The 15926-nt window shown below is 45.8% G+C and overlaps 1 protein-coding gene across 1 annotated transcript in view; it reads left to right on the top strand.

The window, feature by feature from the left end:
• med13a (mediator complex subunit 13a) overlaps nt 1–15926 on the top strand; it is a 66230-nt gene that overhangs the window by 36321 nt on the left and 13983 nt on the right. The window contains exons 5-14 of the mRNA XM_010748994.3: nt 4125–4325; nt 4415–4609; nt 4746–4908; nt 5459–5569; nt 7615–8361; nt 9859–10075; nt 12782–12812; nt 13283–13407; nt 13663–13753; nt 15023–15234. Coding sequence (XP_010747296.1) covers nt 4125–4325; nt 4415–4609; nt 4746–4908; nt 5459–5569; nt 7615–8361; nt 9859–10075; nt 12782–12812; nt 13283–13407; nt 13663–13753; nt 15023–15234 — 2093 coding nt within the window. The remainder of the gene's footprint in view (nt 1–4124; nt 4326–4414; nt 4610–4745; nt 4909–5458; nt 5570–7614; nt 8362–9858; nt 10076–12781; nt 12813–13282; nt 13408–13662; nt 13754–15022; nt 15235–15926) is intronic.

Genomic DNA, 15926 nt, shown 5'->3' with positions numbered 1-15926 from the left:
AATAACAAAAAAAAAACATTTGCACACATTTACCGCCTGTGATTCTAAGAAATAGCATCTATTAAAACAAGTTAATCTCTGGGATTCAAGGACTCAAAAGAACTGTTGAGCGCAAAGCACCCAGCCTGTTGCCCCCGAGGAGATAAGGTGGATTATACGAAAGTAAATAAGGAAGGGAAGAATATTTTCTTGTTCATGTTAAATGCTCAGTGTAAGTGTAGGAGTGTCATTTTAAAAATAAAATAAAAATATTAGTGCTCTGTGTCTGTGTGTGTGCGCTGTTGCCAAGATAATGCATATGCAATCTTCTGTCAGGCTGTCTTTCATTACAGATTGGCTTGCGGCCAGTTAAAAAAGAAAAGCCTCTGTAGTCGCTTTGAATTATAGTGTTGCGTAGTTATAGAAATGTGTGGCTCTAATGATATTCCATCATAGGCTCTAAATTCATTACCCCACCCTAAGCCAGACACTATGTAATCCCCAAACCATTGTTTGCTTGCCATCCACTCGCACATAGAAATGGCAATGTAATAACTACGATATATATTTTGACATATTTTGCGGAGAGGAAATAGTCGGCTTCCCAAACAACGCTATTAGAATAAAATGATTCGTATCGCGCGCCGTTCCTGTCGATATTTGTATCCAAAAAAAAGTGAAGGAATATCTGTATTCAGCTGTGTCCTTCCCCCATCCCAAGCAGCTGTCACATAAATGGACCCTGTCATTGACTTAACAGCAACAAGCCACCTGAACCAGACTGGATAATGCGCACCATTTTAAACCCATGTGTTTCCGAATAGACTCGAGTGCTTGCCAGAAAATTTTTAGCTTGACTGGAGTCCAGCGACGACTCCTCCTTACTCCTTTTCACAACAGAAATTACGTCGAGCGACACACGAGCCCAGAAGTTTTCCCTCCTTTTTACCTTATCATCTATTGTTAGATATATGTGATTCAGTACTCCCCTCTCCATACGCCCCCCCACCAGAGTAATAACAGTGATCACTCCCTCCATTCACCACTGTAATTCCCGTATAGCTAACCCCTTTACTGCCTCTCGAGCTCTCCTGAAGGGAGGCGATAATGTCACGTCTAGTTAAAGACTAGCGCTTTGGATAAAAATAAAATGATTATTGGAGTTCGGCGTGCATGGTCCTATAGGGATGTCGATTAGGTTTGGAAGTCATTTAGGATGATCACACTGCTCCCAAGCCACCAACTCGTAGATAGTTACTTACGACTCATTTTATTGGTCAGTGAACGACTGCTTTCGCCCAATTATCATCCTTTCTCTGCTCCCAGTCATGTGGTTCAGGACTACTTGAGATTGGCAGCAGGCGCACGCCTCCCCTTTGTGTATTGTGAGATAACATCGCTTCCAAATGAAGCAGACACGTGTCTCCGTAGTGTGTGCGTGTATTTTACAACCGGGACAGGCGGTGTGTTTTTAGTCCGTGTGTCTTATACGCAGGTGTGTCTTTTCACCGCCGCAGTGCATCTCCTCCTGGCTAACCAAGCATAGCGTCGAGGAAAGGGCTGACTTCCATCCCCTTCATCCATCCATCCATCTCCTCCCCCCTCTCTCTCTCTCCACCCCCCCCCTCACCTCTGCCAAGCTTGGTTTACTGTGCGGCAGAGCGCTCCGGCAGGCAGACCTCTCCAGGATGTGACCTCATAAAAGGGCGCAGAGTGAATGTAATGAACTCTCAGCCCATTACACTGATCTGAGCACATTTGACATGTCTTCAGGGAGCCAGAGATAGACTCGCAGTCAGAGAGGGGAAGGAGAGGGAGAAAGAGGCAAAAGAGACGGAGGGGAAGAGTGTGGTGGGGTGGTGATGGGGGTGGAAACGGTAAACCATTTCCATAATTGTGCTGAATTTGATCTCTCTTCCACAACTGCCCTCAGGTCTTAAGAGCGTGTGTGTGCGCGCAGCAAGAAATGCAGATGCGAACGGGAAAAGGAGCGGGGTGGAATTTAATTAAGGTTGATATGATCGACCATAGCTGGATGTTGTTGTGTACTGCAACATAAATAACCTTTTTTTGTTCTACCCTCTGCGGGGGTCGTTTTTTGCTGAGGTGGTATGTTCTTTAGGCTGAGGTGAACGATGTTCGGAGGGGCATCCAGGATACATTGTGTCTGGACAACATGTTTCACGCTTTTCGCTTTGAAAAATGTTTCAGCATTTTAAATGTTCTGAATGCCACCTGGGTTCATATGACAGGGTGAAGAATATTATCTTTCTAAGTACCGAGCTTTGCCCGGTGTAACGCTCAACACAGCCCTTGCCTCCACCACCTTGTTACTTATCTTTCGCCACCACCTGCCAGTCGCTACCTTTTCAAAAAATATCCAGAAATGTTGGATCTGTAATAATTTTCAAACCTTCCCCCGTTAAAAGTTGGAATACTTGAGATTTCAGTCCTGGTTGATTGGGTGACCCGAGCCAAGCTACTTTGTTTCAGGAACACACACACCAGAGGAGCAGTATCTGTTCGCATCAACCAAACAAACTCGCCTTGTTCTAATAAAGAAGTCGGTCGATAATAATTGCGACTGCGCTATGATTTCCCGCCGCACATGCTGTGACAGTTTTTCACACAACAGCAGGACACAAGGAGAGTCGGTTACCTTGCAGAGGAGTTGGAGGTGTGCGGCTCTTCATCTCAACAGCCACGTCTTGTTCCATTACTCCCTTGCAGAAATTAAAGCTGTTATCAACGAGATAAGATCGTGCTGGATTGTTCTCCCGTGAATCCCTCATGTGTGGGAAGGCGATGTGAATCATGCGTAGGAATGATGGACTCTACAACGAGAACTACTATATAGAGCGATAATCGCTAAACGACTGACTATTGCAGATAAAATGCCGACCATAAACGGTATCAAAAAATGGGCTTTGATTCAATGACTGTCTTTTTTTTTTTTTAACTTGACTGGATTTTAACTTGAAGTGTTACGAGATTTGCAAGATTTAGGAGGTGCATCTCATCTCCCGTCTCCCACTCTCCTCTCTTTTTACGTCGTCTCCCGCCATTCTCCCGTCCTGGAAGCTAATAATCAATACCTGCGTGGACAGAGGCCATCCAGTCTTGTAATGACACCCTAGAAAAGCAGTGCAGAGAGGGACATTAACTAATCCTCACGCTCACACCCACCCAGCCAGTCTGTTCGTGGAACCATTTATACCCACACTCCACATTCAAATGTGGCGCATGCAGAGAAGGGGAATGGATGCATAACAATCTGACAGGTTGTATGAGCGTGTGCGTGCGTGCATGTGTATATATATATATGCATGCATGTCAAGTTGATATGCATAGGGTTTCTGTGCTCATATGTATGCATTATGCATGTTAGTTTATAGTACAATCTCCATTCTCTGATGGATGCAGGTCTGTTCTATAAGCAGACTGATGGGCTCTCTGTTTGACTCCCATATGTCTGTGCAGTCAAGTGTGTTTGCTGAGGAGTGGCCCTTTTTTTTCTTCTTCTTTTTTTTATAAGCCTGTGTTTATGGGCTCTGAGAGGCCACCGCTTGCCAATAACTGGCGTCTGGATTGCTCTGTAAGTATTTGGCGAGTCAGCCGGGACCGGCTGGGTCCAGCAGTGCTCTGGAAAGGTCAGAGCACTGCTGATTTGGCCGGAGATGGCAGAATGACAGGGAACGGAAAGCATGTGGGAGAGAGAGAGAGAGAGAGAGAGAGAGGGAGACCGGAAAGATGATGAAGATGAGAAGAATTGTTTTGTTGGAAGAATAAAAATATGAAGAGAATTTTTTATTTTATTTCTTTAAAAGAAGCAATGAGGGAAGGAATGAATTGAAGATGAGAACCGAGGAAAAGGGCATTCGCAAAAACTGATATTTACGAGAAAGGATTGGAAGAGGCAAAGAAGAGGAGAAAGTGAACAGAAAATGTGGAGTCAGTGTTTAAGGATTTAAAAAATAAAAAAGGAAAAAGGGAGTGCAGACAGTAAAGGATATAGGTAAAGGAAAGAAGATGGAAGGAGGATTTGTGTTATGAGAATGATGTAGCGCTAAGATCCTGAAGCTCACCAACATTGTCTTGTCTTTCTCTCCTCTCTCCTCCTCCCCGTCCTTTTTCCTTCTGCCCAGTGATCCTGAGTCCTTTCGGCCTCAACGGGACACTCACTGGCCAGTCGTTCAAGATGTCAGACCCACCCACCCAGAAGCTGATCGAGGAGTGGAACCAGTTCTATCCCATCAGCCCCAGCGCCAAGGAGGGTGTGTCGGAGGACAAGGTGGAGGACATGGACTGGGAGGATGACTCTCTGGCCTCTGTGGAGGTCCTCGTAGGTCAGTGTACATCATTAATCTTTGTGAGAGCCCCCTTTTTCAAACGTAGAGTGCTTCGGTTCCTGAGCATCCTCCTTCTGTGCGTGTAGGTGGTGTGCGGATGGTGTACCCAGCCTGCCTTGTGCTGGTACCTCAGTCAGACATCCCTGTTGTGGCCCCTGTGGGGTCCTCCCACTGCACTGCCGTCTACCCGGGTGGCCACCAAGTGCCTGCTTCCCAGCGAGAGCCCGCCATGTCTTTGGTGACCCTCACCCCTCCCACATCGCCTGAGGAGGCACAGACAGGTAGGGGTATAAACGCAGATTACATTTATAAGACAGACGGTAAAAAGTAGAGTTAAGTTTTAGGGCTGAAGCGTGCTCTGTATCGTTAAATTCATTATTTTTCAACCTTTTTTACCTGTGCTCTTTTTCTCTCCAGTGGACTCTCACTCGGCCCAGAAGTGGGTTAAGATGCCTTCATCCTCCGATGCGTTCAGCGTGGACAGAACAAGTCACCATGGAGGCAAGATTCCACGCCGGCTTGCCAGTCAGGTGGTGGAGCGCGTCTGGCAAGAGTGCAATATCAACCGAGCCCAGAACAAGTGAGCATACCGCTTTCTCCGACGCTGTTGGTTTTTGGTGGCATTTCCACTCACACATACGCTGCTTTATTATGCCGATATAGACCTGAAAAATTCCAAGAAAACTGAGATGGAAATAATGATTTCAGTAATTAAAGGAAACGGGTTTTGCTGTTTTGTCCCATGGTCTTTTTTGTGTTATTCATCATCAGCCAATCTGACACATTGGGAGCAACCCGGGGATCTGTTGCCCCTTGACCAAGCACAGAATGTCGGCTGGAGTTAGCTGTTTGCTTGTCAACCAAAATATTAACGCTTCAAGCAAGGCGATTAAAATCAGCCGGCGCACAAAGCTTTTACGATTCGCCACTGTACACCGAAGGAGAAAAGGCTGGAAAGAATTTGTGTAATAATTTTAGGATTTGTGATTATATATTTAAAAAAGAAAAAACAAAAGAGGATGTGTCTCATCACATGAAAAACAGCCGAAGAAGTGACTAATTCACAGTCACAATTCGTCCTCGGTAGAATTTTGTCTGAATTTAATATTTTCTCCCCGTCCACTCCGCAGGCGGAAGTTCTCAGCTGCAACCAACGGTACCTGTGACGAGGAGCTGAGTGAGAAAGTGGGAGCCTGGGATTTCGTAGAGCATTCACAGAGGTCATACTGCAGTTGTTCCAGGTCAGTCGCTTCCCATGTGTGAACATGTACAGTACGTGCAGGTATTAGTCATACGTGCGCTCAAAGAGTTTTTCAGAGAGGTTACACAGAGTCTGCTGAGCTTTGAACACGAGCACAGAGCGACACAGTCAGCAAAATATCCGCACGTCTAGACTTTGACAAGCATATTATTCTTCATATTTTTCAATTTATCACTATTTTGTCTAAATGACAGCCGTGCTGGGACTGAACCCTCTGCTGGGTTGTTTGATTCTGTAAGTCAGACATTTTTATTCCCACACTGATGGGGATAATTTGTGGGAGAAAGAATAGTTCGACCTCTGATGGGGCGTTTAAGGGATACCGCGGTAATAAAAGGAGCATGTGCGTGTTGCGTGCTCCTGATGTTGACAAACGAGCTTGAAAGATGTCAAACGAGTTCATGTTTTTCTGTTTAAATGTCACTGTTGTTTGTTATGTACGAGGACAGATGGGCAAAGTTACAGCTGATGCACGTTGTCAGGACGTAGGCGGGGAAAGGCTACAGTGAACCCCCCCCCCTCTCGTATTTGAATTGCAAGCACCCGCAAGAATATACTAACACGCTCATTACATGTTTGTGATCTTTTCTGTGTTTGCTTTTCATGTTTATATCAGTGCAGCTGTATTATTTCATGTGTGTGATTATTTTCGGCCTCACGAACAGCTAGCTGTGCTATGTTTATTTTCTTGTTCATCACATTAAAATTTAATTACGGTCTTTGGAGCCTCGTTCTCGAATTAAACAGAAAATCAGCTGTCTCCCACGTCCTTCAGTCTTTAGCTTATCGCCTGTCCTGGCCGACTGCAGTTGCAACCAGCTGCTTTGCTCACAAGGGGTACATGTAAACACAAGCAGCCATCCACCGCAGGCTTGCATGTCCTGTCAGGAAGCCGGATACTCGACTGGCCCTCCACATGGCGCGTCTGAGCCAATCTGATTGATCGAAATTAAATTCTTAATCATGTTTAATGAGGAAGTACTGCTTTAACATCATTTTGATTGGCGGATACCTTGCAAGTTTGGGCATCCTTCCATCGGGGAATCCTTTTGCACGAGGGGATTTTTTATTTTTTTTCCCCACCTAGGGAGAGAGGGAGAGCCTGCTTGGACCGCAGACGGGAGCAGAGTGGATTGGGCCAGTCAGCTTGAGCATGTTAATTTGTTGGAAGCCACCCAACACTTTGGCGACACAGAAATGGGCAGCCCTGTGCATTGCCAGTTTTAATGGCCATTAGCTCTGTTTTGTAGATAGGGAGCCTTCCGTGTGCCTGATTATCTTGACATCGGATTGTCAGGACACGCAAGTACCCTGGCCATTAAAGAGACACAGCATCCTCATCAACAACTTAATGTAAAGTGGTGGGCCAGGCAGAGGAGAAGCTAAAAAAATAAATAAATAAATAACTGACGCTAAAGAGACAGGAGGAGGTGAGAGAAGTGGAGCGTTCTGGTCGGCTGTGGGCAGGTCAGGCGATCTCAGAGCAGGGCAACCAACAGAACCTTGTTATGGTGTTATTCCAGTGTAATGCATCATCTGATCAGGCTGTAGAGCTAAGAGCAAGGTATTGTTTCAGCATTTGCTTTATTGTTTTTTGAATATTGTGGAACAATGTAATATTTTTGCTTTTAGAAGATGAGCGTGAGTTTAAATGCGAATGCTATTAAGTGTGAAAATTTATAAACGTGCAACAACAATTGTGGACTACGCCTTGCAGTCTTACACTCATGCAACTTAATTGTTGTCTGTCTGCTAATTGGTTTGAGATTAATTAGTGAGGCTGCCATATTGCAGGTGAGAGTAATTGAGATAATTGATGTTTTCTACAAGAAGCAGATGTGAGAGTTTACAGAGATTTTTTTGCACGAGCTGCACACGATCTCCGTGCGTCATGACAATGAAAAACTCTCACTGCGCATCTTCTCGTGGTTTGATAGATCGTCTTTGTCTCCGCTGCCGCCTTACTGAGTGTCACCGCTGCCTAATAGTCTCAACATATTTCATTGTTTGTCTTCTCCCTTGCAGATATAAGTCGGTGAAGCAGCGAACAGGCAGCACCCCGGGCCAAGCTCAGTCAGCAGGACAGCCCTCCCAGCCTCCTACCAAGCACAAAGCCGGGGGAGAGAAGCCAGAGAAAGGTGACAAGCAGCAGAAAAGACCCCAGACGCCCTTCCATCATCGCAGTCTGACCAGCGACGATGCTTCAATAGAGACAGAGACAACAGCTGGCCAAAGGTTGTCCATGAGGGGTCAGGATGGAGGAAGATTCACTAGTATACGCTCTGCAGACGTGTCTGCCATCCAAAAAGCCCCCCAGCTTCACAGCGGGGTGGTAAGCGCTGGGCCATCGGAACAAGCCAACTCCCCCCAACCTCCACCACTTAGCCCCCACCCCTGCGAGCGAAGCGAAGAGTCAGGGGAGGGCATGAAGAACCCTTCAACCCCAAACAGCCAACACTTTTACCAGCCACCCCCAGAGCCCTGCCTGGTCGGGGTGAAGGGTGGCGGCGAGGAGCCAGAGGCTCTTAATCAGCACTTCCACTCCCATCACCCCCACTCCCACCCTGGAGGTTCGACATACTCCGAGCCTCCTGAGCCCACCGTGTACGTGGGCGCAGCGGTCAACTTGGAGGAGGACAGCTCCCACGCACCATGGAGGTTATTCAACCTACCCCGAAGGAAAGAAGCCGAGCTGCCCACGCCACTGCTGCCGGGGGACAAGTTGAGGGACGAGGCCTCGGCGTCACAGGACAACCTGGTGTCGGTCACAGAGTGAGTGACGCGTGCCATTTAACAATCACTGTTCGATGCCCCCTCTTCTCTCTCTCACACGCACACACAGGGAAATAAAGGGTTTTAGCCATTTGCAGACTGACTAAGCAGTTAGGCATCCAAGCCCTCCCACCTCTTCCCCTGTTACAGAGTGGCCCCGGGCCGCTTTGGAGCACTTTCAGTAGTCCAGAAAAAAAATTGTTTTGAAAGAGTAATGATGCAAATCCCACCTTCTCCCCCCCTTTTTTTTTGTTCTCTCTCTCTCTCAGATCCCTCCCCTACCTCACTCCTCCCTTCCTCATCCCTCAGTTTCAGAATGTCGGGTATAGCGCTTAGCTGCACACAGCATGTTAATCTCTTGCTATGTGCCCTTTTGACATCATACATCACAAATGTGCAGGGCCAGCACTACTCATCGATTCCTACAGGCCAAACACACACACACACACAGATGCACTCACACACACTGGAGCCAGGAGAACAGAAGAGTAATGGCAGGGTTAGATTAAGATAAAAACCTCTGCTATTGTAATACAGTTGGAGCTGAAAGAAATACTGTCTGCTGGCTATCAGTTTGGCAGGCAGCGAAGAGAGACCTGCACCAAGAAAAAGCTGCTAGCATGGAAGAGGATTGCAGATGGACAGAGCGAGGGGCCTTGCACAGGGTGAAGGCAGGCAGTCAGTCAGAGAGTGACCAGCAGGCCACTGGGTGGCCGTAGTAGGAATTATCAGCAGGGTTTTGCAATCCCAAGGGGCCAGCCTCTCGGATGGGCTATTCTAGTGAGCCGTAATCCTCCCAGCCACAGCTCTGAATGGCAGCTAATCTCTGGCCCAGGCCACTGCACACCATCACCTCACATCAGAGCCGGACAGGCATGACGAGAGGACAGAAGTACAGAGAAATATAGGAGGCAGTGAATGGGGAGGGATAACACATAAGTTGGGTCAGTCCCTCCTCTCCTGCCGAGGCCAGCCAGTAGCTTTTCTTCTTTTCCCTCCCTCCGTCTCGTGTTACGTATGTAAGGAACAAGTAGGCCACAGTCATAGCCACATAAGAGATTTTGATGAGCCGTGTCACAGTAACAAGGGATAAATGTGTCTGTAAGTGTGTGAGCAGGCAGCGCGGCGGCGGCGGTCGCCGTGGCGTTTTCTGTAAAAATCCGCTAGAAATGCAATTGTCTGACAACAAACATGATGCATCCAGTTCTGCTGCATGACAGCTGTCAGAACTGTTTGCAATTGCTGCCATTTCCGTTCCTGCAGATAAACATGGTAGCATCTGTGACATATATCAGGAGGCATCAGGCCCAAACACAGCTGTCGGGTGCCAAAATTTAAAACAGAGGGTCATCTAGTTTTGCTGTTATTTGTTAGCTCATCAGACTGCTTTTTAAAATGAGTCTGTAATTATAGTATAGCTCTTGGAACGTACATTTGGGATTATTAGATATCCGTTGCACCTGATGGTCGTCTAACACCGCCTTTCCATCTCCCCAGGGTGATGTCTACATCTAAATGGCCGCTGAAGGTGTCTGAAGAACGCGTTCAGATGTATCGAGCCAGGAGGAACCAGTACCTATCTGCTGCCATAACGGACGGCGATCACGAGCCGGAGGTGGACCCCTACGCCTTTGAGGAAGGAGACGTCAAATTCACATTCTCCAACAAGAAGGATAAGGCAGGCGGGGAGCGTGAGCCAGGCAAGAAACATAAGGTAAGGCGAGCCAAGTTGAGGAGTGAGGAATGTGTCTGAACCGGAGTACAGCCCGTCTAAACCTTCAGGTGTTTAAAGGATGTATTGTATCTCCCTGGTTGAAACGTTCCCATTTGCTCATAGTTACTCTGGACAAGAGCAGCAGATAGAATCCAGGTTAACTATTATATTTCATCCTACATGTGCATTATCATCAAAAAGGTGTACTGATAACTTGGAAACGGGTTCTGCGACTTCTTTCCATAACAACAAACTGCAGTATCTTTCTGTATTTGAACTCTCAGACCTCTCCCACAACATTTGCTCCACCTTACTCTGCTATATGCATTTTATTTGACCGTATTTCGAGCTGGCACTGCACAGATTAATCACCTAGGAGGAGAGTAGCACTATGGAGGGATATTCATGCCGCTCAGCCACTTGTAATGCTGCCGGTTCTTGTCATAAACCTCAAGCTTGACAGCCTGCCATTTCTTTATTGTGACTAGTTGACCTGAAAAACAGTTCACTTTAAACTCCACTCTGCCTCGAAATGAGCCACACATGGTGTCTTTTTTTTTTTTTCCAAGTTGGCTGCTTTCGTTCCAGCGTGCGGCCACACCCCATTGGATTTAATGCAACAAAAAAAAAGAAAAGAAAGGCGGTGACAGTTTGAAAAATGTTTAGCAGCGTGAAGCCCACCCCAGCCTCACCACGCCTCCCGTTACTAGTTGCCCCGAGGTAAAAAAAGGGGGACGAGAGGGCTGACTTTAAGATCAGGGAGCAGGCGAGGTAGAAAATAGGCCATCAGCATCCTCAGCAATACTGCACTAAAAATAACAGTTCGACCGCTTTCCACATACATCCGCTTTTGCTGCCCAAGTCGAACTGAACAGTAAGCTATTCCTGAAGCCCCATTGTTAGTCGAGCCCGGCGGAACACCAAATAGTTAGCCTGTCTAATTTCCTTTAAGTTGTTATGTTTTTCCTGTTTGATCTGCCCTTTCCCTCCTTCCCCTTCCCACTGTAGTCCTCTGCCTCTGGGGTTGTTGGCTCGGGCTTCAGACAAGAGCCACCTGTTAGCCATAGATCGCCCCCAGCATTGAAAGGGAGATTCGGTGTGTGTATGTGTGTGTGTGTGTGTTCCTTGGCTGCATGTTTGCATCAGGCTTCGCTGAGCCTGGAGTCTGACCACGGCAACAAACCTGGCTCACTGAAGCATTAAGCTCAAAAAGCGCACTCAAAATATTTCGCTTCTCTTCTTGTCCCCTCCTCGGTCTGTGCTGGAATGTAAGGGTGTGGGCAACTCTCAGTGGAGTGAAGAGTCCCCCGAAAAATCAGCCTCCGCAACGGAGCCCTTCCGCTTTATGCTGGATGTGGTGGGTGTGTATTTACACCACATGCATGTGGATGTTCTTCCACAGTACCACAGTGTTCTGGCCTTTTTTCCACTGAGCACCTTTTTAATTCTTTGCGGCTACAGGATACTTGACCTCCCACCTGGCTGATGAGGTATATAAACATGGAGCACCAGGAGAATTTCCTCTTGAATAGATGAATTCATTATATTAACATAAAAGTTGCACGTTCTTGTAATCATTCCTGACAGTTTTACTCATTTTCTGTGAGTGCAACATCTTCTTTATTCATTGTTCAGACCTTTAAACCGCTCATAGCGGGTGTAGAGTTACTGACCTTGCAGCAGGAAAAGATCATCTTCTATTATACCATTGCAAAGAAGTTGTATGCCTATATCAGAGGCTCTCCAATGAGCTGAGCTGAGATGATGGAAAAAGAAGATGGGATGCATTCATGCAGGAAACCTTGGAGCCAAACAATCTTTTGCAATATGTAAAGACTCAACCCGTTAACACTCCCCCGTCCAAGGCCTGCTTATTGATAAGGGTTCAAGGCATCATTAGTACCTATAGATTGTGGCCTTGGTGTGGATGTTGTGCACTGCTGTGGATTGGTCCTTTAAGGGAGACAGATTAAAGCCTGCGTTACTCAGAGAAAAGCCCTGGAGCGTAATGAAATCAATGGCCAGGACATAACATTCCTGTTCCCCAGCTAGAACTGCTCAGCACACAGTGTACACACAACTCGTCATAAGAGTGTACACACACACACACACACACACACACACACAGAAGGCCAGCCCTCCCACATATTGATGTCTGGGTGGGAGCCTAAAAGGCCATTCCTTGGATCATGATTTCACTTTGATCCACACTGGAAATCTCATTTGCCACAGCAGAGGCAAGCATTGCCTTTTCTCCGTCCTTCTGTTTCTGTCCAATTTTCTCCTTTATTATTACTATTATGGTTGATATTTATTATTATTATTATTGTTGTTGCCTTGATTGTGGGGAGGGAAAAAAGAAGCCCTGCCTCCAATCTGGCTGCTTGATGAAACATGTTGTTGTTTGTGTGTATTTCCATATTCTGCTTCATGATGTATCCCAGCTCTGATCCGGTCAAATTTATTTGTGTATCGTTCTGGATCACATTTATGGACTCAAAGGATTTCAAACACATGTCAACACAGTAATGATTATTAAGTCAGAGAAAAGGCTTCGACATGTGATCGGTCATGATATTATAAACAATTTATCTGCCTCGACTGTACGTTCTAAACTTTGTTTAATCAAATTTTCACTGTCTGGTTGTAATGTGTGGATCTTTTGCCGCTCCTTTCTAACCTTCCCGTCTTCCTTTTTCCTCACAGGGTGAAGATGGAGGAGCAGGCCCATCAGATGGTACAGAGCTTCTTTATTTCCTTAGCTTTTTCTTTGACTTTGTCACACAAACACATACAGTCACCCTCAAAAGACCTGAGCTGCGAGGCCAGAGCATGCTTTTTATATCTCTGTGTTTATTCAGATCTGCGTAACCGGCCGAATATATCTTATGTTACATCAATTCAGCCTTCCTAACATATTAATAGAAACTACACTCATTCATGAAATAAAGAACATTTTTTCTCAATAATTTCTTATTTAAATCTCATGTAACAGATTAGTCATGCCACGAGCATTTCAATAATTTAATCTATTAGAAAATCTCCCTCCTGAATTGACTGAACGCGGAGTGAATTGAAACCAATCTGGATAGACAGTAATCATAAACAATCAGAGCTTGAATCAAGCCATACCCTTCACTCAGTTCTCAAGCACTTCATAATCTACTTGTGGGTGTTTTGGCATTAACGGCAACTACGTTTGTGCAGATGCTCAGCGGGCAGCTGCACACAACCGCATGGCCTCCACGAGCCTGATCCACGAGACCGACCTGGCGGTGTCCATCAACGACCTGGACAACCTCTTCAACTCGGACGAGGATGATCTGGCGGCGGTTAGTAGAGACCTTGGCTCACACTGTAATGAATATCTCATTACACACAGCCTGATCTGGCTCTGTGTGTGTGTGTGTGTGTTGGCATTCTCGTGCCAGAGGAGTGTCTTCTCCCTGCCTATCATCAGCTGACAGCTCTCAGGACACACACTGCAGTCGCTCTAAGATGTCATGATACTGACTTGCAGGCCCTTTGACACTTTGAGCTTTTACCAACACGATCAGGTGGTAAAATACTTTTCTTTTTGTCCACAGCCTGGTTCCAGGCGACCTGTGAATGGAACTGATGAGAAATTCGGCGGCAAGGAACCGAAGCAATCCACTTTGGACCCCGTATCCTGCATTAGTATGTATCTCTGCATCTGTCTCTACTGATGTCTCTCTCTATCTTCTCCCCGAACACTGATGCGTCGTGTCGCCTTAAACTACAAGGATGGATTTACCTCAAGTGTTGATCTAGAATCAGATTTGTCATCCCTGCGAGCCCCCTTGAAAATTAAGAACGATGCACTGAGATTTCTCCACAAGTCACTTCAGTTTAAAGCGTAGTGTTCCCCCTGCTTGCTATTTCTTGCTAAGTGAAATGGCAGCATATCCTTTAAGTCCACTAATTAAAATTAAAGCTTTTACTACTCAAGCATCATTGATGCTCACCTCTGGCTCGGCCACCTAGTGGTGAAGAATATAAATGTAATTAACTTCACGGTGCATCAGTGTTTAGGTTGCAACTCACTCCTTTGTTACTTTACTACCAACATCAGAGACCCAATTTGTTGACTTGATCCAGACTGTGTTTTCTGTCATTATTTATTCTTAGATTTGAGCTCAGGGACACTAAAGAGAATTTAAGGATACTCAATATTTTACTGTGAAACAAATTGGTCTCAGTTCATTAATTTTGCTTTAGTTTTGTGAACGGATACTCCACAGTCCTAAAACTGTGCCTATTTACCGTGAATTGTGTTTGTTAGGCCGCCACCCGGAAGCATCTTGCAATTACAAAAAGGTTTTAAAGCCCACTTAGTCTCTGGTTATCTTCGCTAGAGATACACAAACCTTTACCAGGAAACCTGTCGTTCTAGAGTGTAACTCCTACTTTAAACTTTGCATAAACAGCTCGGCTGGATCCTGTAAAAGAAAAAATCCTCGTTAATATATCAAGAAAAAAATGCAGACGGACATGCCAAGGTGACAAACCATGTAAACATTTCATCAGCCGTGGACGAGCTGCCTCTTGGACTTAAAGCATTTTTAATGAGTATTCATCTGTTATTTATTTACATGATAGCTGCTTATAAAGACAGCTGCTTGTCATATTTGGTTTGCAGAACAAGAAAACATACATCAGCAAGCTATCAGCTTGACAGAAGCCTGATCAGCTTAACTTAACATCTAACTGCATCAAAGTGCTGCGTACGGGGAGATTAAACTATTATAAACAAAATATAATTGAGTTTGTTATTGTCAACACGTTCAGCGGTGTAAACTCTATCATAATGGCAATAGATTGTTGTAATAATACACGTCTGACACCCCTCTGCACGTGTTCCTCTTCAAACACATTATAATAAAGTCTGTCATATTCTGATCGCCGCTCGTCTCTCTCTCCCGCCAGGTTCAGCAGACCTGCACCAGATGTTTCCCACGCCTCCCTCCCTAGAGCAGCACATCATGGGCTACTCACCCATGAACATGTGCAGCAAGGAGTACGGCAGCATGGAGGCCAACCCAGGCATGACCACGCTGGACGGCACCTCGTCTCTCGGAGGCCACTTCAAGATCGAGGTGGAGGAGAGCTTCTGCAGCCCCAAGCCTTCTGAGATCAAGGTGTGAGGTCTAAGGCTCAGTAAATCTGTCGGGTATTACCGCAGCGTCAATTACAACTGACTGAACCATCAGGTTGAATTTACCGGCGGAACCAGTAAATGTCATAAGTCAAAGTGAATGATCGCTGCTGGATATACGTTCCTCATCGTGTTCAGTTTAAGGCAGCTGGGTGGCCCAGACGGTCAGAGACTGCCCTTCAGATTAGGAATACAGGGGTTGAATCCCCGTGTCAACAAGCATCTGCTCAGCTGAAGAGCCCATGAGCAAACACTCTGAATCCCTCTACAGTCCTGAGGATAATATGAGGTCCTGGGAGTTTTCACCTCTTAGATTTTCATCTATGATACATATTTTTTGAATCAGTGTGTGACTATTATCTTAAATGTCAATCTTGAATAAATGTCCATAAATCCAGAAGAGATCCTAGACAAGCGATGCTACTTCCAGGCTCCACAGTTTGCCTGAGAATCATCGTGTTTTCTTCAGTATCAGAGTGATTCGGCGATAGTTGTGTGTAAACCAGTAGCTAATTCCAGCAACTACAAATGATTTGTGCTCTGGAATATCCTAACGAGTAGATGATGTCGCTGCGTGCATCATATTTCAGCCTGTTTTAACTCCAAGAATAAACTGAAATGTTTAGTTTACACTCTGTGGCAGGTCTAAGTAATACATTTGGAGTTACTGAGATG

Source organism: Larimichthys crocea, chromosome XXII (assembly GCF_000972845.2).
Source record: "Larimichthys crocea isolate SSNF chromosome XXII, L_crocea_2.0, whole genome shotgun sequence".
Taxonomy (NCBI): Eukaryota; Metazoa; Chordata; class Actinopteri; family Sciaenidae; genus Larimichthys; species Larimichthys crocea.
Note: the sequence above shows the minus strand (reverse complement) of the source record. Positions and strands in the feature narration are given on the sequence as shown.